A 25,408-nucleotide genomic window follows, 5' to 3' on the forward strand; every position below is an offset into this window, starting at 1 on the left:
TTGTACACGCTGTTCGGTGCGCGCCCTGCACGAGTCCAGTACCGGTACCCACCAGCGGCGCAAGAACGGTGGCGATGCGACGGTTGCGAGGTGTGACGGTAAAGGTCGTGGCTGTTGTGGTGAAGCGGCGTTGTGGTTGGTGGTTGATGTTGTGAAGCGGCGTTGTGGTTGGTGGTTGTTGTGTGATGACTGTTGAGACGTGGTTGGTGGTGGTAGAAATGGTGGCTGGTCCAAAATAAATATAGTAAAAGAAAAATGGCTATCCTGAAGAGTCGCAGCCCGAGTGAATGACATGTATTCCCACTAGACAACGGGTTTGGGCCTAACTACACATATACTTACGGAGATATCTCACCTAAGGGACCTGAATGGTGGTGTGCGAATTCCGTCAACCACAACAATATATATATATATATATATATATATATATATATATATATATATATATGTATATATATATTTTTAAATCTTGTTGGAGGACAAGTATTTCCTGACATAAACTTTCAATTACTAAGCGCATGCAACAGACAATGATTTGAAGGAAAACATTAACATTTGGACTAATAACATCAAGAGATGGAGTGATATCAACAGATATTGATAGAACAAGCTATTCATTGGATAAACATCATTGCCTCGATGTACAATATTTGACTTTGAGTTGTGCTGTCTGATTTTGATTCCTGATCTGACTGTAAACTGTCGTCCTGGTGAAACACAGGTGGGGCGATGCATCGTAACATAAATCTGTCCTTTTTAGGGGATGTTAACATGGTTGTCCTGTCTGTTTGCATTTGCTGATGGATCTTAGAAATGCATTGGTCCATTTCGAAAAGATATTCAAGTTCCTGCCATAATCTAACTTGGTACTACATAAGCAGTACCTCAAGAATAAAGCAACCAACCGAATGATATTCCTAATTGAATCCTGATCAGTATTCATTCATCATAATACAGCAATGCCAACCCTCCCGATTTCATCGGGAGGCTTCCGAAAATTCACCCAAACTCCCGCCCTTACGATCACTATCCTTATCCTCCCCAAATTTTGATATTTTTGCACTGTTCACTAATCAGAATGTACTGGTATGAGAATTGAATGAAAAGCATCGTCTGCTACGTATAGCATGTGGTAACTCCATAACGTTCGCTGCTACCAAATTGTACGTAAAAAATTGCAAATTCAAATGAGGAGCAGCGAAACATTGGGTCTGGATCTCGCTTATGCGATCATGCACTGAGATTTAGTGCATGCGGTATGTGTGCACAGTGTATATGCATGCGATACGCTCACTGCATGCAGCTGGGCCCCGTACCAGCCCGGCGGTCGCGACCACCGTGCGGTGTTTAATTTAACAGCCGCTACAGTTCTACGAGTTGCGCTGCAGCTGTGGAACATCGACTTCGAAGTTACCGATGCTTCAAGCCCTCGATGTTGATTACGAAATGGCAGAAAAGAAGCTTACGAAGACCAAGAAATGGTCTCAGAAGTACAAGACCGAATACAGTCTCCAATACCCGTGTATTCGAAAGTCTGAAAGAGGAATTCATCATGCGTATTGTACAGTATGCAGCGTTGATATTTCAGTTGAGCACGGAGGTCGCGATGATATTCGGAAGCACGTTGGAAGCAAACGGCACACAGACATTGCAAAGGAGAGATCTTCGAGCACGAGTACCGGTACACTTCTGAATTATTTCACCAAACAAGGGACAAGCGAGGAAGAGGATGTTACCCGAGCGGAACTTCTCTTTAGTGGATTTATTGTGGAACATAACTTGCCCATATCAGTCTCAGATCATGCTGGACCTCAATTTCAAAAGATGTTTCCAGATTCAAAAGTTGCTTCAAAGTATGGATGTGCAAGAACAAAAACTTGCAAGATGTGCAAGATGTGCAAGAACAAAAAAAAAAATAAAATAAAATAAAATAAAAAAAAAACAAGAACAAAAAGCAAGAAAAAAAAAAAAAAAAGAAAAAAAAAAAAAAGAACAAGAACAAAGAAGAAAAAAGAACACTGGTCAACAATTTTTTACTTTCTGAATGTTGTCTAGATTTCTACAAGTGAATTAGGGTATTCTGGCACTGCTGAATCAGGAAATGGCATCCGTTTCTCTCCATCAGGTCAGGTTTTTGTGCTAAGTTGATTTGAAAAAATCAGATCTTGTGACAAAATCAATTACATTTTTGTGGCATTATCAGCTGATTTTTGTCAACACATATCATCCTAAACATGTTTTTAAGAAAAAAATGTTTTGCCAACAACATTTATTGATTACATGATAGAAACATCGATTACTGTCATCTGAATGGTGGGCATTGATAAAGGTAAGTACAAGTAAATTGCATGTTGCGTCACCACTGTTCAAACTTCAGGGCTTGAACTTCCGTTTCTTCGAACTCCTGGAATGTTCAGCGGCAGGGAGGTCTCTCTTCAGATTCCAACAGTAGTCAGCCATCATGACTGCGTCCCAGCGACCCTGATACCTGGTCTCCATCTCCTTCATGTCCTGATGGAATCTCTCCCCCTGCTCGTCACTCATTGAACCCAGGTTCTCAGGAAACCGGTTCATATGTGAAAATAGGTAGTGCATCTTGATGCTCATGTTGCAGCCCAGGTTTCTGAAAGCAGTCAGCATGTTGTTGACAAGTTCTGCGTAGTTTCTGGCCTTATTGTTGCCAAGAAAGTTCTTCACTACCAAAACAAATGTCTTCCACGCTTCCAGTTCCACTTCATTCATTGAGTTTTTGAACTCTGGATCTCTGATGAGCTGACGGATCTGAGAACCATCAAAGATGCCAACTTTCAACTTCTCCATGGTCAATCCTGGAAAAGCCTGGCACAAGTAAGTGAAGCAGTCACCATCTTTGTCCAGAGCCTTGGTGAACTGCTTGATTAAGCCGAGCTTGATGTGCAGCGGTGGGAAGAGTATTCTGTCTCTGTCCACCAGAGGGTCGTTGATGACGTTCCTTTCTTTGCATGGCACCAATTCCTCCCGCACAGGCCAGTCCTTCTTCGTGTAATGCTGAGCACGGTCCCTACTATCCCACATGCACAGAAAACATGGGTACTTGGTGAAGCCAGACTGTTGTCCCAACAAAAAGTTCACCATCTTCAGGTCAACACAAATAAACCACTTATGCTGATCATAACCAATTTTCTCCAGCACGTACTTCACCGCTTCATACTTCTCCTTCAGTGTAGTCGAGTGAGCGATGGGTACAGAGGCAAACTGGTTGCCGTTGTGTAGCAGAACACATTTCAGTGATCGCTTGCTGCTGTCAATGAACAGTCTCCAATCTTTGGGTTCGTACTGTGGCACTCCAAGCTTGAGCAGAAGCGCATGTCATAAATTGGCGCATGTAGGTATTGTACATTCTTCAGAGTTCGTTATTTCAAGAAATACAACTTTTTTGTATCACATTATTACAAAATCTGCCCCATTAACTTTAGTTTTGATCCACAAACTTTATGCTTTGCCTCACCAATTTTTGGAAGATTTTGAGGTTTTATGACTTCAAACTGATCCCTTTTCGACATAATCACCCAGAACTATCGTACCTGAATACTTCTTGTCATTAAAATAATTATTTCCAATTAAAACAATTATTTGACATGACATTTTACACCCACCAACTTCTTCTAAAATGCTCCACACATGCGTACATGTGAACAAAAATGTAAAAAACGACATGTGGCCATATCTCAAAAACTTGACCTGATTGAACAAAACTAATGTGAGTTTTGGATTCAGCGCATCAGATTCGTCCTAAATCAGCTTAAAAAATGCAGACAACAAATTTGTTGTTGACCAGTGTAATTGGTGAGTTGTCAAATGTTACTGCTTCATCTATTGCCGATATTGCTAGACTAGCTCCATTTAGCCTAGCTACAGACGGTAGCAATGACAGTGGTGAGGCCCAGCTATATCCTGTCCTGATTTCGTACTATGACAACAGTGCTGGGATTGTGAAGCAAGGTTTGCTAAGTTTGCCTGCGTGCAAACAAGATTCCACTGGAGAAAACATTTTCAAACTGCTTGATCATGAGTTCAGTGACAGGAAAATTCCGTGGGGAAAATGTGTTTCCTTTTGTGCTGATAATGCCTCTGTCATGGTGGGCAAGCACAAAGGAGTCGCTGCTTATATCCACAAACAAAATCCAGAGTGCTACATCATGGGATGCCCTTGCCATATGATGCACAATACGGCCAAGAAGGCGGCTCAGGCCTTACCCATTGAATTAGATGACTTTCTCATCGATATTTACTACTACTTGGACAAAAGTAGTAAACGCGTCAAAGGAGTGAAAGCACTGCAAGAACTCTGTGATGCCCCGACACAAGATTCTGAAGCATGTCGCAACAAGGTGGCTGTCCCTTGGTCAGTGCCTAGACAGGCTGATTGAACAGTGGGAGCCACTTCGCCTCTTCTTCAAAGAAGAAGTACGAAGAAAAATGCAACCAACTGTAGCCAAGACTCTAACAACGAGCAAGAAGAACGGCACTGTATCTACTGCCAGTACTGGCACTGCAGGATCAAGCACTCGTGGAGCAGCATTCACCACTACCACTGCAGTATCTGCTGCGAAGAAGACAGCAGGGACAGCACCAAAACCAATGCTGAGAGCAGGTAGCATCACCGGCCCTTCATCACGTTCATCTACAAAGCAGATTCCTTCAGAGTCGAGAAAGACTGTGATAGTCCCATCTGCAGGCAAAGAAGGACCCAAGTTAAGTTCTGCTTTTGCCAAATCACTTGATAGAAGCTCAGCAAAACCTTCGAATCAGAGGTCTTCTTCCTTGGCTGCACCTACCTCAAGCTCTCTCCTCAAACGTAAAATTGGATCTGGTACTACGAGTCTGACCTCTTCTGCTGGCAGTAAACGCAAGTGTGATCGCCCTGCGGCTAAGTGTACTACGAGTTCTACAACTAAAAGCGCATCTTCCTCAAACACTGTGCAGGAATCTAGAGAAAAACGTGTCAACAGGATGTTCTTGTCTCCACAAACAAAACTCTATTGTTTCTTCCTTCGATATGCTAACAAGCTTTTTGAGAAGGGGAATCTTCTGCTCCAAAGAGACGAACCCTGTATTCATCTCCTGCACGGAGAATTGAATGGTCTTCTGAAAGATATCTTCGTATGGTTTTTGAAACCATCGGTGTCATCGGTTGCTCTGGTAAATGTACCCTTCTCTGACAGAAATCATCAGAAGAATGATGAGGACCTCATGATTGGGAACAATGCCAAACTGTATATAAGGGAACAAAGGAGTCTCAAGAAATCCACCTTCACTCTGAGTGAGTCAGACATCCAAGGTTTCTTCAGTGCAGTTCGCTCATATTATGTGAAAGCCTGCAATTACATCTTCAAAACCTGGCCGCTAGATGATGAATTAGCCAAGCATGCTCAGGTGCTGGATGTTAAGCTACACCAAGAAGTGGGGTTTGACTGTGTGGAGTTTTTCATCAAGAAATTCCCTGTCTGTTCAGTGGCGGTGATAGTGACATAGACAGTCTTGAGAGTGAATTCGCTCATTACCAGGCAGACGCCTCCATAGCTACAATTGCTACTGAGACAGTGAGAGTGGATGAGCAGTGGCATCGGATTTCACAGCTCACAGATCCCTGCACTGGTGCCAAGAAGTATCCTAATTTGAGCAAAGTGATGAAGGGAATCTTGGTCATTCCTCATTCGAACGCATCATGTGAGCGGGCACTCAGTCTTGTACGGAAGAATCATACTGAATTTCGTCCCAATTTGAGTGTCAAAACCCTGGAAGCTCTCTTAATTGAAAAACTAGCTCATAACACCCCTTGCTACCAGAGAGAATACAGCAAAGACATAATCAGAAGGGCTAAAAGAGCCACACAGCTGTCACTCAGCAAAGCTGCCATGGAAAAAGCAAGCAGCAGTCGTACCAGCCAGTAAGGGAAGAAAAATATTGCTTCTTTTGTGCTTTTTGTTAATCTTTGATTGTCCCCTAACTTACCAATATTAACATACATGTAACATTAAAAAGTGCACAATTTTCCCCTTTTTTTGTTCAAAAAGTGGGAATTCTTAACATGTTAAATGCTCCAAAATAGGGCTCAGAGGGCACTAGAGAGCATCTAGAACCCCAGAGCTTCCAGGGCCCTAAGGCGGGCCCTGGACCCCGCCGCAAGGGTCGAGCGCGGAGCGCTCGAGATGTGCGCTTCGCGCACATTATTTGGTGTCGGTTGAAAATCCTCCCTAATTCTGATTTCCAAAAGTTGGCATCTCTGATAATAGGATAGCAGTTTCAGCAGATATCTATGGTAAATAATTGCATGAAGAGGCATCTTACAGTGCTGTCACGTCCATTCGACTTGAATGTCCATTCAATATTTTGCACATTTCCGTTCTTTCCAGGCGATTTGCAATTTAGAACAACATCTTCGGATTCATCCACGACCATTATTTTTGGCTCTTTGCTTGACGTCATTGTGATGTCGATGGAGACTGAAAGCACAATCACACAATACAGGGGTACAAAACCATAAGTATTTCAACAAAAGAATGGTGTGTATGCAAAAGTCATCAAACTTGCACTTGAGTTTAAGCAACATCAAACTTAATTTTTCAACAAATGCTTTTTCAGATCATTGGTCAAGTTGTTCGTATGGAATTAATTAAAGTCAAATTATTTTGATTGCTTTTGATAGATTTGGATTCATCCACGACCATTTTTTAGCTCTTATGCGAGCCGAGTCATTGTGTATTTATAAAAGAAACATAATTGAAAGATGTGCTTTACCTCGTGCTGCTTGTTTTAAATAAAACCACAAATTTCGGTTTAGATTTTTAATTTTTTAACTTTTTGTATACGTTGTCGAGGCTCGTATGAGAGCTAACACACAACGCACAGCAAGGGGGGGCATGAGACAAGAGGGGTGGGAGTGGGAAGGACAAAACAATGGGGAACAGAGACATTAGGAGATCTGTGGAAGGGAGAGGGATGGGGTGGGGAACACGGGGTATACAAGATGGACACCACAGGGGCTTTCAGGAAGGAAAGCAGGGAATTTGAAGGAGGTGGGTTTGGGGTGGATTAACGGGGGTAGAAAAAAATCGAGGATTTGGATGGGGGTGATTTGGATGATAAGGCGTGATGGTGAACAGTTGTTTTAAAGGCCTGGAGGGAAGAATGGGATTGAGTAGAGTGAGGGAGTTTATTCCAAAGGCGGGGAAAAAGAGGAATGAAAGAGTGAAGGTGAGCAGTGATTCGTGATTTTGGTAGTTTTACCAGAAGGGGATTGTTGGCGGACCTTGAGCGCCATACGGAAATGTGGTGGGGACAAATCGCAGAGAGAGAGCGAGGGGGGTGGGTGGGGGGGAGGAGACTGGAGAGGAGACAGTAGAAGACAGAAAGACCACCGACCTGCCTGCGGTGGGAGAGTGAGAGGCCCAAAGACTCAGCCTCATCCCCTTCCTTAACTCTGGTTCTGGGTTTTAGGATTTTTAACGGCTTCAATTATTCCAACCATCTTGTGGGGTCTGCCAGGAAATGTTTTTCACCCAAGACTTTCACAAAATGGCTGGCTATGCCTGAGGCTTGACCGATCAATTTTGGCAGCGATTTGTAAATTCTTTACGGTGCCAGAAAAAACTTGCCTAATCTTCACGAAAGATACTGTGGGATATTTAATGTCCAATGATAAGTGCAGGTACATGGGTCCTCCGGCTAAACATCCTCCTGATAGATGACGCACACATTGGTGAATCGCCCTGCTGTCGAAACGCCAAGATGAGAGTTTATAGCTTGGTGAAGATTCACATGCAGGTGAGACAGCTCAGAGGTGAGTCACGTACCTCTCAGCTAATCTTGTCTATCAGCTTTCAATTCATCACAATTATGGTATGTCCGTAATAGTTATATCAATCTTCACTCAAAATTATTGTATACAGTATTATTATTTATATATATATATATATATATATATATATATATATATATATATATATATATATATATATATATATATATACACACGAAAAAAAGGCTGTGTGTGTGTGTGTGAGTGTGTGTGCATACGCGCGTCAGTGTGTCTCCTCCATAAGTCCAAAACCATAAAACCTCGCAGCCTGAAACTTTCGAGACACACGAAGAAAGCTCCATGGAAGAGCAAAAGTGAAAACTGGATGTTTGGGTTAATTAAAACCCCCTTTTGAGTAAATTAACGGAATTATTTAATTATATCCTTCATCAAGCAATCCTCGGCTACCTCACGGTCTGGGGTATTCAGGCGTTTCCTGGGTGACCTCACTGGGGTCTGAAGCCGCCATGTTTTTTGGCCTGCTCAACCAGACTTTGACTCGGAACAGGCCGCAACGATTTCTTAACAATGTACTTTTTTTTTCACTTTCGTCACTCATATTATCGATTGCCTGTTCATCATAGCTACGAATCACAGGGTATATTGCAGTGTTTATAAACGCCTCGAGACGCCAGTGTTTGTGACTTTATTTAATTTGTGTATATGAATAACTGAGAGAATCTCTAAAACTAAGCATTATTACAAAATGTAAGCTCCAGATTTGAAAGTACTGTATCAGCAGTTCCGACTCCAAAAAAGTGTTGATTTGTCCAATTCGGACATTGCACGGGTGTTTACGGGTGCATAGTTGTATCATGGCAATTGGTAATTGCTTGCCAAGCCAGGCATTCCGTTAAAGTGCTTGCTTGAGTGCTTAAGCCACTTACTAAGCTGTGCAGTACAGTTCGTGTCCCGATCAGGATGTCCAGTTGACAGTTAATGCAAGGTAGAGGTATGTGAAAGAACATCACACTCCACATACAACACACACGGACGTGGTACATATGGGAAGATTTTGATCTGTACGGACTCTCCGCGTCTGTGTGGGCATTTCATGCCTGTTGCAGGTGCCATGGTGGCAAAGTTTCATCCCGTATCTTACAGAGGTTCTATCAGGTTTTCCTTTGTCCTCACGCCTATTTCTAAAGCATTTGATTATCGGATTTGCTTTACAAAGGTTAAATGTTTCTCTTTGTGAGTTTAACACAAAATATCTTTGATAACACCCGATTTCTGAGCTGTTTTCCATATTAACATGATTTCTAAATTACCAAGCCAATTATTTTTACACCCTTTACACGCAGCTGTTTATAAAGATTAATGTTTGCAAACATCTCCCTGAAACGTATATAAATGCAATGTTGTTTTTTTGGTGAAAGGTACTCAAGGTTTCTGGGTACAGTACATATTGTCGTCAGTAATCACACTGACTCCAACCTGCTGATTCCTGAAAAATTGCTGATGTGTGTGTGTGTGTGTGTGTGTGTGTGTGTGTGTGTGTGTGTGTGTGTGTGTTGTTCACAAAGCATAACATATTCTCTCGTATTACTCCCCTACCCCCGACCTCTCTCTCTCTCTCTCTCTCTCTCTCTCTCTCTCTCTCTCTCTCTCTCTCTCTCTCTCTCTCTCTCTCTCTCTCTCTCTCTCTCTCTCTCTCTCTCTCTCTCTCTCTCTCTCTCTCTCTCTCTCTCTCTCTCTCTCTCTCTCTCTCTCTCTCTCTCTCTCTCTCTCTCTCTCTCTCTCTCTCTCTCTCTCTCTCTCTCTCTCTCTCTCTCTCTCTCTCTCTCTCTCTCTCTCTCTCTCTCTCTCTCTCTCTCTCTCTCTCTCTCTCTCTCTCTCTCTCTCTCTCTCTCTGTCTGTCTGTCTGTCTGTCTGTCTGTCTGTCTGTCTGTCTGTCTGTCTGTCTGTCTGTCTGTCTGTCTCTTGATGTATCTGGACGGTCGATATGTCTGGACAGTGGTTATGTCCGGATGGTGTTTATCTCCAGACGTGTCAGGGCGGTGTTTCTTTCTTGGCAGTGTTTTTCTCTGAACGTATCCAGGCGGTGTTTATGGCTGGGTGGAGTTTGTCTCCAGATGTGTCCAGACAGGAGTTTGTCTCGAGATGTGTCCGGTTGGGAGTTTTCGCTGGACATGTCCGGATGGGAGTTTGTCTCTGGATGTGTGCTGATGGGAGTTTGTCTCCAGATGTGTGCAGATAGGAGTTTGTCTCTGGACGTGTCCGGAAGGGAGTTTGTCTCCGGACAACTTCGTGCTGGACACGTCCGGGCGGTGTTTGTCTCTGGTCTGTGTTTTATCTACGGACATGTCTGGGCGGTATTTTAGTCTGGCCAGTGGAAAGTGGATTTCAGACATTATTTTGTTTCCATCTTCACTGTTGTTATATGCAGAATCATTTTGATGAGACGGTATGAATCGTAATTGATGCTCCACCACATGTCTGCCTTCCCTTCCTCTCACCTCTCACTGCCTTCCCTCCTCACTCACCCTCCCTCCTTGCTCCCCCCTCCCTCCTCTCTCTTTCTCCCTTCCTCCTCTCTCTTTCCGCCTCCCTCCTCTCTCTTTCCCCCTCCCTCCTCTCTCTTTCCCCCCCCCTCCCCTTTCCTTCCCCCTCCCTCCTCTCTCTTCCCCCTCCCTCCTCTCTCTTTCCCCCTCCCTCCTCTCTCTTTCCCCCTTCCTCCTCTCTTTTCCTCTTCTTCCTCCTCTCTTTTCCTCTTCCTCCTCTCTCTTTTCCTCCCTCCTCTCCCTTTTCCTCCCTCCTCTAAAGAGGATGAGGAGTTGATGGGTAGGTACAGTCTCAACAAGAAAAATGTGGAAGGACAAATGGTGGTAGAGTTTGCAAAAAGAATGGAAATGGCAGTGGTAAATACGTATTTCAAGAAGAAGGAGGAACACAGGGTGACATACAAGAGTGGAGGAAAGTGCACACAAGTGGATTACATCTGAAGCAGGAGATGCAACCTGAAAGAGATTAGTGACTGTAAGGTGGTGGCAGGGGAGAGTGAAGCTCGACAGCATCGATTGGTGGTCTGTAGGATGACTTTAGAGGTGAGGTTGTGGAAGAGAGTGAGGGCTGAACCAAGGACCAGATGGTGGAAGCTGAAGGAGGAAGACTGTTGCGTGAAATTTAGGGAGGAGGTGAGACAGGCGTTGGATGTTGGTAAAGATGGGTGGGATGATTGGGCAACGACAGCAGAAGTTGTGAGGGAGATAGCTAGGAAGGTACTTGGTGTGACATCTGGACAGAGCAAGGAAGATAAGGAGACTTGGTGGTGGAACAAGGAAGTACAGGAAAGTATAAGGAAGAAGGGGTTGGCGAAAACGAAGTGGGATAGTCAGAGAGATGAAGAAAGTAGGGAGGAGTACAAGGAGTGGCGGCGAAAGGCAAAAAGAGAGGTGGCAAAGGCCAAGGAAAAGGCATATGACGAGCTGTATGAGAAGTTGGATACAAAAGAAGGGGAAAAGGATTTATACCGATTGGCAAGACAGAGGGACCGAGCTGGGAAGGATGTGCTGCAGGTGAGGGTGATAAAGGACGCAAATGGGAATGTGCTGACGAGCAAGGAGAGTGTGTTGAGAAGGTGGATGGAGTAATAGGATAAATGACGAGGACGTGATTTGAGGCCAAATTGATTTGATTTTGAAGATCCGAATCCCGGAACCCGATATGAGAATATTTTAAAGTGATTCTTCACCTTGAAAGATGGAGCCAAAAACGATATATCACATGGTTTCAAAAATTTATGGGGTCCATTATGTTATATGGGATCAGGCGGAGGTATGCGCTTGACTGAGTGCCCTTCTAGTTTAAGTATTATAGCTTCTGAAAATTGCTGCGTCAGTCTTTTACTTTGCCACAATTTCTTATCATATTCCTTGCACTCACCACTGCCTTCTGACTCTACCACCAACCGCACCACAGCCAACCTCTTTCCTTTCTATTTCCTTGTAGTGGTCAACAATTTGCAAATGTCATTACTATGATTTAGAATCAGAGATATTCTATTTTCCCAATAAAAAGAATCATTAACTCAGCTCTCAATAAGAGTGAGGGTGACACACACAGACACACACAGACACACACAGACACACACAGACACACACACAGACAGACAGACAGACAGACAGACACACACACAGACACACAGACACACACAGACAGACACACAGACACACAGACAGACAGACACACAGACAGACAGACAGACACACAGACAGACAGACACAGATAGACAGACAGACACACACACACACAGACACACACACTGACAGACAGACACACTGACAGACAGACATACACACACAGACACACACATACAAAGACACACACACTGACAGACAGACACACACAGAGAGACAGACACACACACAGACAGACACACACAGACAGACAGACACACACACAGACAGACACATACAGACAGACACACACACACAGACACACACACAGACACACACACAGACACACAGACACAGACACACACAGACAGACACACACAGACAGACAGACACACAGACAGACAGACAGACACACAGACAGACACACACACCTGAACCACCTGGTGAGAGTTGATTGATTAGGGGAGAGCTAATTGGTTATTCCCTCTAATTATGGGTGAGAGACATGATTGGATCTTGTTATTAATGTTAACTGCAATTGAAATTGCACATGATGCATGCTTGGGAGCCTCCGTGGTGCGTGTTTCTCTCAATGCTGTCACCAATGACTGACCAACAAGTGAGGAAACCGGTTTGGTGGCTGAAGGGGTATGTGGCATTGCGATTCGCATGTATGTACCACTTATGAATGTCTGCAGCTGTAGAGGAACCCAGGTCGGATTTGAAACAGCAAAGGGCTTACTTACATTGTGTAGCTTCTCTTTGTTACTTTATGCAGCTTTCTTTGGCTGGAAGAGCATCAGGGTTAATGTATAAAATTCCGAGTCACCTGGGGTAATTGATTATTCCCTTCAATTATGGGTGAGAGACGTGATTGGGTCTGACTACATTGTGACGGTTGTGCGTCCCCTGGGGAGGACAAAGCAAATTTACATAGATTAAAGCTTGTTATGCCTGAGTTTTCTATTTAGCGATTAAGATACATCAAATTCATGTGGATAGCAATATGCTTGGTTTGGCTTAATGGTTGGGGTGGTGGGCTTAGCTTCATAGGGTCTTAAGTTCAAATCCCACTTGGCTGTTGAATTAATACCAGGTGGGGTTGATTCTGCCTGTCATCCTTCTGAGGTTGGCAATATGAATACCAGGTTGCTCGTATCCTGTGTTGGAGTGGTGACTCGTCCACGATTGTACCCAATAGCCCAGGAGACTGCTGAGGCAGCACCAATGGTCTACACAGAGTATGGTCCCAATGGATGGATGGATGGATATATATGTATTGCAAATGTGAGTTTGCTGAAGTGCATTTTATTTGCCTTTCCTATATTTCCTGTGTCGACTGGTGTAAAAAAAGTAAATGCAAACTGTAAAAAGTGAATTGTTTTGTGTCATATTCATCCCCACACATACTCCCCCCCCACACACATACTCCCCCCCCCGCCACACCCACCAACCTCACCTTTCAAACACAAAGTCACAATCATTCCTGGTCCCTCAGGTCAGGTCAGATATGGGAGCATGTGCCAGAACAGTGCGTCGCTGCGTCCACTTTCCGCCGGTACTCCAGGGACCTCCGTCTGGCCATCCCCCAGGCAGATGCCAGGCCCATCCCCATCTCCTTGAGATGATGGTCAACCTGTTGCAGCCATGAGGCACGTGGTCGGCCCACTGGCCTCCTCCACTCATGAGACTCCCTTGCTGAGAGAATCTGGTGAGCAGGATCAGCGTCAGGAAAACGAGCCACATGTCCATACAGCCGCAACTGATGCTCACGGACTATACAGCAAACAAATCTCATCCGAGTCTCTCTCAGCAACCGCTCGTTGGACACAAAATCTGACCAGCGATAGCCAAGGATTCTCCGAAGAGACCTGGTACCAAAGGAATTAAGTCTCCATCTCAGATCCTTGGTCAGAGTCCAAGTCTCGCACCCATAGAGCAAGACTGGAAGTACCAGTGCCACACCCCATCATCCAGTGAATCCATGACTCCCCATGCCCGACCCAGACGTCTATTGACCTCTGACTCGCAGCCAGCAGAGACATGAATATCACTGCCAAGGTAAGTGAATCTCTCCACGACCTCAACATCCTCACCACAAACAGACACAGACAGGACAGCAGCATCCAAGATGTCACCGAAAGCCTGGATCTTAGTTTTGACCCAAGACACCTGTAATCCCAACGGCTCCGACTCCTCATTCAGCACCTTGAGGGCCCCCAAGAGATGTCTAAAGTCTCCGCAAAGATGACTGCATCATCTGCAAAATCAAGGTCCGAGATCTTGACATTCCCAAACGATGCACCGCAACTTGATCTCTCCGACATCCTCCCGAGAATCCAGTCCATACAAGTGCTGAAAAGTGTGGGGGCAAGTACACATCCCTGACGAACTCCAGTAACAACTGGAAATAAGTCAGAGATGGTTCCACCACACTTCACAGAACTCTCAGTACCAGAGTAGAGTTCAGACATCAGATCGATCAGTTTTGGTGGCACCCCACGAAGACCAAGAATCCTCCAGAGGACATCCCGATTCACTGAATCGAACGCTTTACAGAGATCAACATAAGCTGCAAGCAGCCCCTGCCGAAACTCTCGTCTGCATTCGTTGAGGACAAGAAGTGCAAGGATACGGTCAATCATTGACCTCTTTGGTGTAAAGCCTGACTGCTCTGGACGCTGGTGCTCAAGCAGATGGTGGCGAACCCTTTCAAGAATTATCCGAGCAAAGACCTTACCCGGCACTGAGAGCAGCGTCACCCCTCGGTAGTTGTTGCAGTCTTGGCGATCACCCTTCCCTTTCCAGAGAGGGACAACAAGGCCCCTCTTCCAGTCAGTTGGGATGATGCCTGTGTTCCAGGCAGAGCACAAAACTGCATGCAACGACACGAGTGCAGCATTTCCACCAGCCTTGAGAAGTTCGGCATGGATGCCACAGATCCCTGGAGCTTTGCCCCGTTTCAACTGGTTCACCGCAGCCCGTGTTTCCACAAGCGAAGGTGGACCACAGTTGATTCGAGGGTCAGCAACACAGATTGTAACACCCTTGACGCCCAACTCGACAGCTGGGGGATCAGCCTGGTACAACCGCTCAAAGTAAACGGCCCAGCGGGCCTTCACTTCAGACTCCTCTGTCAAGAGCCTACCACTCTCTGCTCGAACTGCAGTGCTCCGAGGGATGGGCTTGGATGAACGTAATGTGCAAATTCCCCTGTAAGCGGGGCGAGAATCACCTGTGCACAGGTGATGCTCTACCCCCTCACAGATTCCTCGCACATAGGCCTCCTTGTCCACCCTCAATGCACGTACAGTTTTACGCCTCAGCTCCCTGAACAGCTCAGCTCTGCCATTCAGCCTGGCCCTGCGACTCTGGTCAATGGTATCCAGTCCCTTGAGAGACAATATTCTTCTTTGCCCTGCGGTGAGCTCCAAGGCATCCACCGGCAACATCAAGGACGGTGGTCTTGAAGGCGCTCCACAACTCTTCAGGACCCCCCAAAGCACCCAGACCCCCCAAGTGTCCACTCAGCCTGTTCGCAAACTCCTCAGCTACTCTCTCATCCCTGAGCTTGGCAACATCCAGCCCAGGCTGGGATGGTACCATTCTCCAGGATTTAAGGTGCAGCTTTAGAGTTGCTACAACAAGCCTGTGGTCAGTATTGAGGAACTGAGCACTCCGGTAGACCCTGCAGTTCTGGATCATCCTCCAACGACCGTCAATGAGGACATGGTCAATCTCCTTTGCCGCACCGCCAGCGTTGGAATACCAAGTCCAGCGATGAGCTTGTGGGCGCTGAAACCATGAACCGGCCACCCTAAGTCCATGACTTCTTGCAACGTCAAGGAACTTAGTGCTATTCTGGTTCATAGTTCCTGACCCATGGGGACCAACACACACCTCATAACCATCCCTATCAGTTCCAGTCGATGCATTGAAATCCCCCAAGACTAGAAGTGTATCTCGTCTGGGGCACTGATCAACCACAGACTCGAGCGTGGCGTAGAATGCATCCTTCACGGTGAGATCACTCGCCTCAGTCGGAGCATAAACAGAGACCTGGGAAATGACACCTAAGGAGTGACGAATCCTTAATCTCATAATACGCTCGTTGCCCGGTGTTACCTCAATTATCATTGGGGTCAGCTTATTGGACACAGCTACAGCAACTCCTTGGGTATGGTAACCATCAGAGCGACCAGACCAATAGTAGGTGTAACCACCCACCATTATCTCGCCGCAATCCGGTCTCCGAACCTCAGAGAGAGCTGCAATCCCGATGTCCAAACGCTTGAGCTCAGATGATAACAGAGACAGGTGATCATCCTCTCTTAGGGATAGGACATTCCAGGCACCCACCCGAAGGGACCGCCTCAGGTTAACCCAAGGAGACCGCCGTCTGGTGGACGACACCTCAGCACCACTCCGAAACACTCTCCTGCAATCTGACCCAGGGATGTTACCCCGTGGTTTCCCTCCTATCAAAGATTGGGGGTCCCGAAGGCTTTGCCCCAATCCCGTCATCCGGTGAGCTGCCCTGCGAAGGGAAGCTGCCCAGGAGGTACTCCCACGGAGTGGGTTTTCAGATTTTTTTTGCGTTTTTGCGTTTTGCGGAATGAAGGGTTTTATGGTGGCCGGAGTGCAAATCCTGCCACCAACCTCCTAATAAGAAGTGACCCAACTGCAGGAGGACATCCGCAGATACAGTTGGGCACTAGATATGGATGGCCGTTGGCTCACAAGGAGCTCCTCCGCCCTTTGACAGGTTTTATTTTTAATCCTGCTGGGTGTCCATATCCAAACACCCCCCTCACCACAAAACCTGATGGGGGAGACGGTTTCGTCGCCGACAACCCGACCATGGAACAGGTTAGTACAGGTTTACATGGTACCTGTAGCAGGTCACAGATCGAACCTGACCTGACTGGAACATATTGCTTGAGCCCAATTGATTGATATTACAGCCATCACGTTGAAGCAAGTGTTATATTCATGTTTGTTTTAGGTTACATCGATTCAGTTCGATGGTTATGTGGTTCGTTTGATTTATTGTTGGTTTAATTTGACGTACCAATGTTGGGTTCGATTTGGTTTGACTGTTTGATTTGATTTATGGTTTGGTTGATTTAACATACTAAAAATAAATTTGAAGGTTATGCATCTAGTTCGAAAACGGTGTTGATTGGTGGGTCTGGCTATGCCCAACCCCCTTTCTGCATTGTTTGGGGGATTTGGAGTTTTTATTTACTTTTGAGAAAGGACAGTGGATGCACGGTTGCTCCGTATTGCTGATCGAAATGTCAAGTGATTGTTTGATCAATTAAAGGTTTGGAGAACTCAAAATGAATTCATGTGATATTATTCCCAACCGCAAGTCTTTATATATATATATATATATATATATATATATATATATATATATATATATATATATATATATATATATATATATATATATATATATATATATATATATAGACATATCTATCTCTCTCTGTCTCTGTCTCTCTCTCTCTCTCTCTCTCTCTCTCTCTCTCTCTCTCTCTCTCTCTCTCTCTCTCTCTCTCTCTCTCTCTGTCTCTGTCTCTGTCTCTGTCTCTGTCTCTGTCTCTGTCTCTGTCTCTGTCTCTCTCTCTCTTTACAATGTAATGTCCTAAATGTTGATTGGTTGAGAGAAAGAAAGGATGGGATTACCTGGTTTAATGAAACCATCATGAATAATGATTAGGTGGAGATGAATCACCAAAGTACAGGCAGAAACATAATGCAAATTAGCTGAGGACTAGTTGGGTGGGTTGGGGGGGGGGGGTTGTTTTCATGATGACTCAACTGACTGGGAGCATTGTCACACAGTCAAGCCATCATATTCAAAATAGATAGAAGGTTCAGACAAATTCTTTCTGTCCACAAACAATGGGATTGGATGACCTGACGAATGTCGCCTTCATTGCACAAAGGTGAGCTAAAATGCATCCAGGCAGTTTAGCCGGGCGCAGTTTAGCTCACCTGTCTACGCTATCGCTGATGATTCGCCAATGTGATGAAACCGGTCTGGTAGCTGAGGAGGTGTGTTGCATTGGGATTCTCATGTGTGTACTATGTGTGAACATCTTTATAGCTGTGGAGGAACTCTGGGAAGGGTCTGAAAGAGCATAGCACTTACCTTGTGGAGGTCTTCTTGGGGTGCTTAAGGTAGCTTCTTCGGCTCGAGCAGTGTGGGAGGTGTCAATTATTGATATAATCCTAGCCACCTGGGTTTAGTTCATTGGGTGAGAGCTGATGGGCTATTCCCCCCATTCACAGGTGAGAGGTGTGGGTGGTTCTTTATTTATATATTGACTGCTTTGATATCTTCATGTGGTACATGTTTGGGAGCCTTGTTGGTATGCATTCCTGTCTACACTATCGCTGATGATTCGCCAATAAATGATGAAACCGGTCCAGTCGCTGAGGGGGTGTGTAGCATTGAGATTCTCACGTGTATACTTTGTGTGAACGTCTTTATAGTTGTTGAGGAACTCTGGGAAGGGATTGAAACAATGTAGCACTTCCCTTGTGTAGGTCTTCTTGGGTTGCTTTAGGCAGCTTCTTAGGGTTGCTTTAGGCCAGAGAAGTGTGGGAGGGGTCAAATATATATATATATATATATATATATATATATATATATATATATATATATATATATATATATATATATATATATATATATACATATATATCTTCTTCTTCTTTCGGCTGCTCCCTTTAGGGGTCGCCACAGCGGATCATCCGTATGATCCGCATAGTGATTTCGCACATGTTTTATGCCGGATGCCCTTCCTGACGCAACCCTGGTCACCTCTTACGACACAGGGATATGGTACACCTATTTTAACCAGGGTATACACCAGCCCAGTACACTGGTACTCATTTCGCCGACCTCAGAAGGATGACAGGCTGAGTCAACCCCCTGGTGTATTAATTCAGTGGCCCAACGGGTCTTGAACTCAGGACCTTTTGGATCCCAAGCCGCTGCCCTAACCACTGTGCCAACACCAGGCTCATATATATATATATATATATATATATATATATATATATATATATATATATATATATATATATATATATATATACATACTAGTAATGAATTGGCTGGTTGCTCACTTGTCGTTGACAGGTTAGACCAAGTTCGAAACTCAACACTGCTATAAACTGTCACCTTGGTGCTGGGCGATTGTATCTATGTGTGCGCCATCGATCGGATGTTGAGAACATGTCTGCCAGCACTCTTTGTTCGTGGATGTTAACATCCACGGTATATTTTCATGAATAGTGGGAAAGTTTTCGCCACCCTGGTCAACTTACAAATTCCTGCCGTTATCAGTCGAACTTCAGATCAGGCCAGTCAGTGCATGAAAGACTTCCAAGGCCAAAAATGTTCCCCTGGCCAATTCCATAAGAAGTTAGGAATAATTATGGTCGTTAAAGTAGAAGATGTAATTTGAATCCCAGCATAAGAAATTCATGATTGAATCCCATCAAATATATGCATTTGCTCGATACTATAAATACTAAATGGTGTATTCCTGTTTTTGTCGGCTCTTGTACTAACTTTATGTCAACAATAAGACTTGATATATAACATCTATTCGTATCTCAACTAATATTGATACCCAAGAGTATCTCAACCGAGTCCTGGCAAGAACGAGTTCAAATCGGTTTTCCTGTCTTCAGGAGCACTTACCAATCTGCAGCGTTACTTCACAGATGTGAATATGTGTTTTATTGTAAAGCTTCCCGATGTAACGTCTTGCATCTGATGGTTTCACCTCATGTAACGCCACAGAACAATCTCCTCTGTTGAAGTCTCCAATATAATCCCCAAATCTCTCAGATACATTGTCATCCTCCTGTGATGGAATTTTCATATTGTTCAGAAGATGCAAAAGCAAAGGAGAATCAAGGAAAAGTAAAACGAGACATCAAGAGTAATGACGTGTTGAGCATCCAAAGCAGTATTCAGGTATTAGAGTACTGGGTTCTTTACTGTAATTGAAGTTTGATTAGAGTACACTCACAGTTGTATTGTCTTCAATCGATTTGATTGTCCACTCTGCTTTGGTCAATTCCTGGGGTTTACCAGGCCATTTGCATGGCAAAATAACACTTTTTCCTTCATCCACTGGAATTATTTCCTGTAGCTGGGGCAACTTTGTATCTGCCAACATCATCACACAGAAATGTTCACACATTGCCATCATGTGATAATTCAAATATGTCAATAATACAAACACCATGGTGTTCATCCTCAAGGTAAACTTTGGTTGGCACGTTTGGTCTTCCCATCTGAACACTTAGCTTATGATGCTGATAGACCAGGTAATACAGATCGTCTCTTAAAAGGTTTTTAAACACAGCACATGTGCTAGTAAAGCTCAATTGTGGGGGTTTTTTGAAGAGGAAGGAGACAAAATGGAGACTATTACTATATTCATTATAGTAATTGCTGAGGCTGTTGTTGGCTTAACAGTTTAGGTGGCTGGCTTAAGATCTTACGGTCTTGAGTTTGAGCCGCTGTCATGCTGATAAATGACACCAGGTGGGTTAACTCAGCCTGTCATCCTTTTGAGATCAGAAAAAACGAGTACCAGCTTACTGGAAACAGGGGCACCACAGCAGCAACACAGCTGTGCTTCCACTAATGATGCAACCATCAGCAACAGGCTGCATACAAAGTAATGATAATAATAATAATAATAATAACAGTACATGATATCTCGTGACTGATGTCATCATATAATACATAGATGAAGCAGAAACCACAAAAAAGGGGGAATTCTTGGAAGGTGTTCACTATATTCCCTCTTGTTTAAACTTATTTTTACCCCACAACAATTAACAATCAACTTCTTAAAGGTATGACTTGTGTCTTTAATTTTAAAAAGATTATAAAAAAATCTGCATCGATGATTAAAAAAAAACCAAATTGTTCTTCTTTTAAATTCTACTCCAACAAGTTCCTCAATCCAACCCATTACCATTTTGTACTTTGCTCCTCGTAATCAACCATAATCCTGCAACCCTTTCGGAATGTGAGATCCAAGTAACTCTGAAAATTCATATTCTGTCTTGTATATTCCTTGCCAATTACATTGGCATTATATTTTACAATAATTACCATCACATTTTACCCTTCCCTTCCACAGACAAATTAGAGATGTCAGAGAACACCTTTTATCCCTGCAGTCATGTGATAAAAAGGACTTGGGAAAGGTATTTTCAAACCATGCTTTGTGTTTCCGAGAGCGATATATATATATATATATATATATATATATATATATATATATATATATATATATATATATATATATATATATATTTCCTACGAACTGCCATTTTGTCTGAATCTAGATATTCCCCAATGCTGAGAGCGCGAGCGGCAAATTTGATTGGTCAACATGATGTAAAATGGCATATTTTATCTTAAGTCCTGCTAAACTGGAGGTTTTTGGAAGTGCCAACCAGGCTATTTGTGTTCTACAGTGTTGAAGTATATAATTCAATTGAAATAAAATAAAAGTTTTAAAGGCTGTGGGTGGGAAAAAAAACTTTTCTGGAAGTTTACCGCCATTGATGCACCATCTTTTACACCACCCTATTTAACATACTAAATGAATTATTCGTGCCTGTTGTTTGTGTCATTTATGACGTCCTTAAAAACGGTAACATTCCTGTTTGGAATGATTTTCATTTTTGCTGGATTGTCAGACAGGCAGAGTAAAACAATTATATTACTCCTAAAGCAATGACCTTGAATTGGAACACGAACCTGCAGTTTAGCAGTACCTTGGCTATGAGTTTGGCAAATTGTACAGAGTCTCATCTCATGTGCACAAATTACTGTTAAACCGCAAGTTTGTGTTCCGATTATTGTTCCAATTCGTGTTCTAAAATGTTCAAAACATGAAATTCAATTGAAATTAAGTAGTTCCTCAATCATTAACTGATATCTGCAGACAGATATATAGACAGACAGAGTGAACCAATTTCTTAACCCCGCTTTGCACTTAGCGTGCGAAGTAATGAGACTTTAGTATGTTATACATGCAGTCAGACTTCGTACTTCATTTACTTTATCAATCATGCAAGCTAAGTCAGGTGACAATTAGTTAAATTAAAGTCTAAACAGTTTTTGTGTGCACTTACAAAAGTTCAGGTTCACTTCACAAAAGTAATTTTGTCTTTTACTGAGGATCCGTCCGACATAGCGCCCAATGTCGGTTTGTTGTACTGCGGACAGCAACATGGCACCGTCTCCAAGGTTGAGATTTCCATGAAAGATACCCCGTTGTTTATAAACATTCCTTCGTTTTGTATGGTAGAGAACCTGAAAGGATGAAGAACAAACGATGTTGATGCAAAACAGAACAGCGAAAACATTTTAATTCCACACTTTCTGAGCCCAAGGGTATCTCAACCGAATCCTGGCAAGAACGAGGGTTTATTTATTGTGCACTTTAAATACAGGTATCAAGGTTCTGGAAGGGTGGAAGACCACAACCAGCACTACCACGACTACGTCAACAACTTCAATTATTCCTACCTTATTGTGTGACCAGGGATGTCCCCCCACCAAAAAAAAAAAAATTCATGAACCAGCTCGCCAAGCCTGCCATTCAACTGAAGGTCGCAGGACTTTACAATTCATGCCTGGTGCCGGCGATAATTCCGATAGTCTCCGTGAAAGACAATGAGGGGTAGCTTCAATATTCACCAACTCATGCTAGCACACTAAAAATGGGTTGGGGTGAGGGTTGGGACTGGGTGAGGGATAGACCATGGAGAGGACAGAGGGTGCAACACAAGGAAGTAGATGGTAGAAGGCAGAGGTTATCAACCTGTCTGCCATGCAGAGAAGGGCCAAGAAATTCAGTTTCGTTATGGTAGATTCCAACAACTCAGAGGGCCTTGGACTCTTTGGCATCAAAATGTGAAATATGTGAGGTAGAAGTGCCAGGTCATGGAAGAGCAGAGAATCCACCATCACACTGTGAATGAAGCCCTTGAATGTTGATAGAAGTTCAGATTTGCCAAGGAAAGACTTTTATTTGTACAATGGAGGATGCGCAGTCAGCGGCTGGTTTTGGAAGGCAACTCTGATATGTGGTTTCCCCGAGAGAGATCATGGCTAATGGTGAAGCCCAAATGTTTGGGAGATTGAACTTTTCTCGGAGAAGCTGTTCAAGGAAGTAGATGAGAGAGTTCACCTGATGGTCCTATTAGACAGACAGAATGAGAGTATTAGATTTGTCAGAGTTGAAATACATATTCCAAATGTTTGACTACCTCCTTATTCTTTCAGGATGACACCTGCCCATCTGAAGAAAGAGGGATGCCATTGCAGTGAGTAGAATTGTCAGTGAAAACATAAGGAAGGTTTTCAAGATGATCAGAAAGGTCGTTGGTGAAGGTAAGAAACAGGACTTTGCCCAAAGCACTACCTTGGGACACTCCAGCCTTGACAATGAAAAGAGATGAAAGGATCTCATTAAAGAGAAATGTGCTGACTATGAGAATAGAGGAAGTCACCAAGCCATGAGAGGATGTGGCCGTGGATTCCGGAGAATGATAACTTGGAAACCAAGATGGGACGACAGCTTAATGGAAGACTCCATGTTCCCACGCAATAGCGTTGGCTTTTCAGTCGGAAAAGAAAAGTACATTGTGGCAATTAATCTTCACCACATGAATCACTGTACTGGGGGAGGGATGTTGTGTAGGATATGCCAATACGTCTGTGGGCTTCAACCCACCATCAAAAAAACGTTTTCTTTATCTGTTTGAAATTGCATACTCATTGATTACTCCTTGTAAACATTCTTGTCTTCACACCATTCAATTGTATTAACATATTCCACACATACATCTATGTTTTGCCATGCAGCAGATACTTATCTTGATGCTGATGGTGTGAACAATGAGAACTATGTGAAAACTTCATACTAATTATGGAAGAAATATCATGATTTTAAAGCTGACCCACAACTTACGATTCTCTATCGCACTGTACAAATGGGAAGGTGATGAACGCAGTTTTATTTCTTCACGTTGGAGGATATTTTGCTCGGCATCAAATTCTGGAATTTTTATTGGTGCATTAAAACCAGGCTTAGCTCGTCTTTGTCACACAAGAGGAAGAGAAGTTCGGCAAATCCATTTGACATTGCAAAATGCTTCATTGGTGAATTTGGAATTCCGTTGATTGAGGTTGATTCTGACATGGTATAAACCTTGTTATATATATATATATATATATATATATATATATTTATACATATATACACCGACTATCAAAGCAAAAGGTTGTGGTTGCAGGTCATGTGGTATGCCTTGGTGGGTAAAAATGCCAGGTTTCTTAAGGCCCTGTCACACCTTGACGATATAGCCAGCTTATGCCGACGTATGAAAAATTTGTCTAAAAACGCTGGCACACGTCGAATACGTTATGGGTAAGTTTTGTATACGTTAAGAGCATGCTGGCATACGTCGTAGTACGCTGGCATACGTCGTAGTACACCGAGCTCGTCGACAAATTTTAACATGCTTGAAATTTTTCGAAGAATGCCAGCGTATGACTCACACGTTCCGCATACGCTGGCCATAAGCTGTAGGCACGTTACGCGATCGTTGACACACGTCGACACACGTTACTTGGAAGTTACTCAGAAGTCGAAAAACGTCGAGGTAATGTTTAGCGTCAGTGTTCCAGACTCCCTGGTTTTTTTTTTTTCCTTCGGCATGACGGTGATGTTGACACTTCGATTTCTAGTGTGGTTATAATATAATATAATTAGTAGGCTGCCGCTCAACGATTTAAATCATAACCGCACTAGAAATCGAAGTGTCAACATCACCGTCATGCCGAAGAAAAAAAATAATAATAATAAAAAACAATGGAGTCTGGAACACTGACGGGTTCCTCCTGTGTGAACCCCATTTCTATACAACAATTCCCCTAAACGCTGCCAATACGCCATTATACGGTAGCTGTAAGTTAGTAACACGTTCAGTAAGTTCTGTGGTCGTCCGGAAGATGTCAAATACATCTACATACGTCAATATGCGTTGGAGATACGTTACACATAGGTTCAAAGCACTTTACTCATAGGTTAGAAATAAGTTTCGGGTACGCTAAACATTACCTCGACGTGTTTCGACTTATTAGTAACTTACAAGTAATGTGTGTCGACGTGTGTCAACGATCACGTAACGTGCCTTCAACTTATGGCCAGCGTATGCGGAACGTGTGCGTCATACGCTGGCATTCGTCGAAAAATTTTCAACATGCTGAAAATTTGTCGACGTACTACTACGTATGCCAGCGTACTTCCGCGTGCTCTCAACGTATACAAAACTTACCCATAACGAATTCGACGTGTGCCAGCGTATTTGGCAAATTTTTCAT

General features: G+C 43.6%; 1 protein-coding gene across 4 annotated transcripts in view; it reads right to left on the reverse strand.

Annotated features, from left to right (window-relative positions):
* Positions 1-25,408, reverse strand: part of LOC147013170 (uncharacterized) — a 48,981-nt gene that overhangs the window by 8,545 nt on the left and 15,028 nt on the right. For all 4 annotated transcript variants that reach the window (XM_085854809.1, XM_085854808.1, XM_085854810.1 and 1 more), the window contains 4 exons: positions 22,150-22,330; positions 20,019-20,158; positions 19,685-19,850; positions 6,331-6,485 (listed from right to left, as the gene is read on the reverse strand). In XM_085854809.1, the coding sequence (XP_085710935.1) occupies positions 6,331-6,485; positions 19,685-19,850; positions 20,019-20,158; positions 22,150-22,330 (642 nt within the window). The remainder of the gene's footprint in view (positions 1-6,330; positions 6,486-19,684; positions 19,851-20,018; positions 20,159-22,149; positions 22,331-25,408) is intronic.

The sequence above is a fragment of the Eptatretus burgeri genome, chromosome 14 (assembly GCF_056783735.1).
Source record: "Eptatretus burgeri isolate ZD-2024b chromosome 14, Ebu_testis_v1, whole genome shotgun sequence".
In the NCBI taxonomy this organism is placed as follows: Eukaryota; Metazoa; Chordata; class Myxini; order Myxiniformes; family Myxinidae; genus Eptatretus; species Eptatretus burgeri.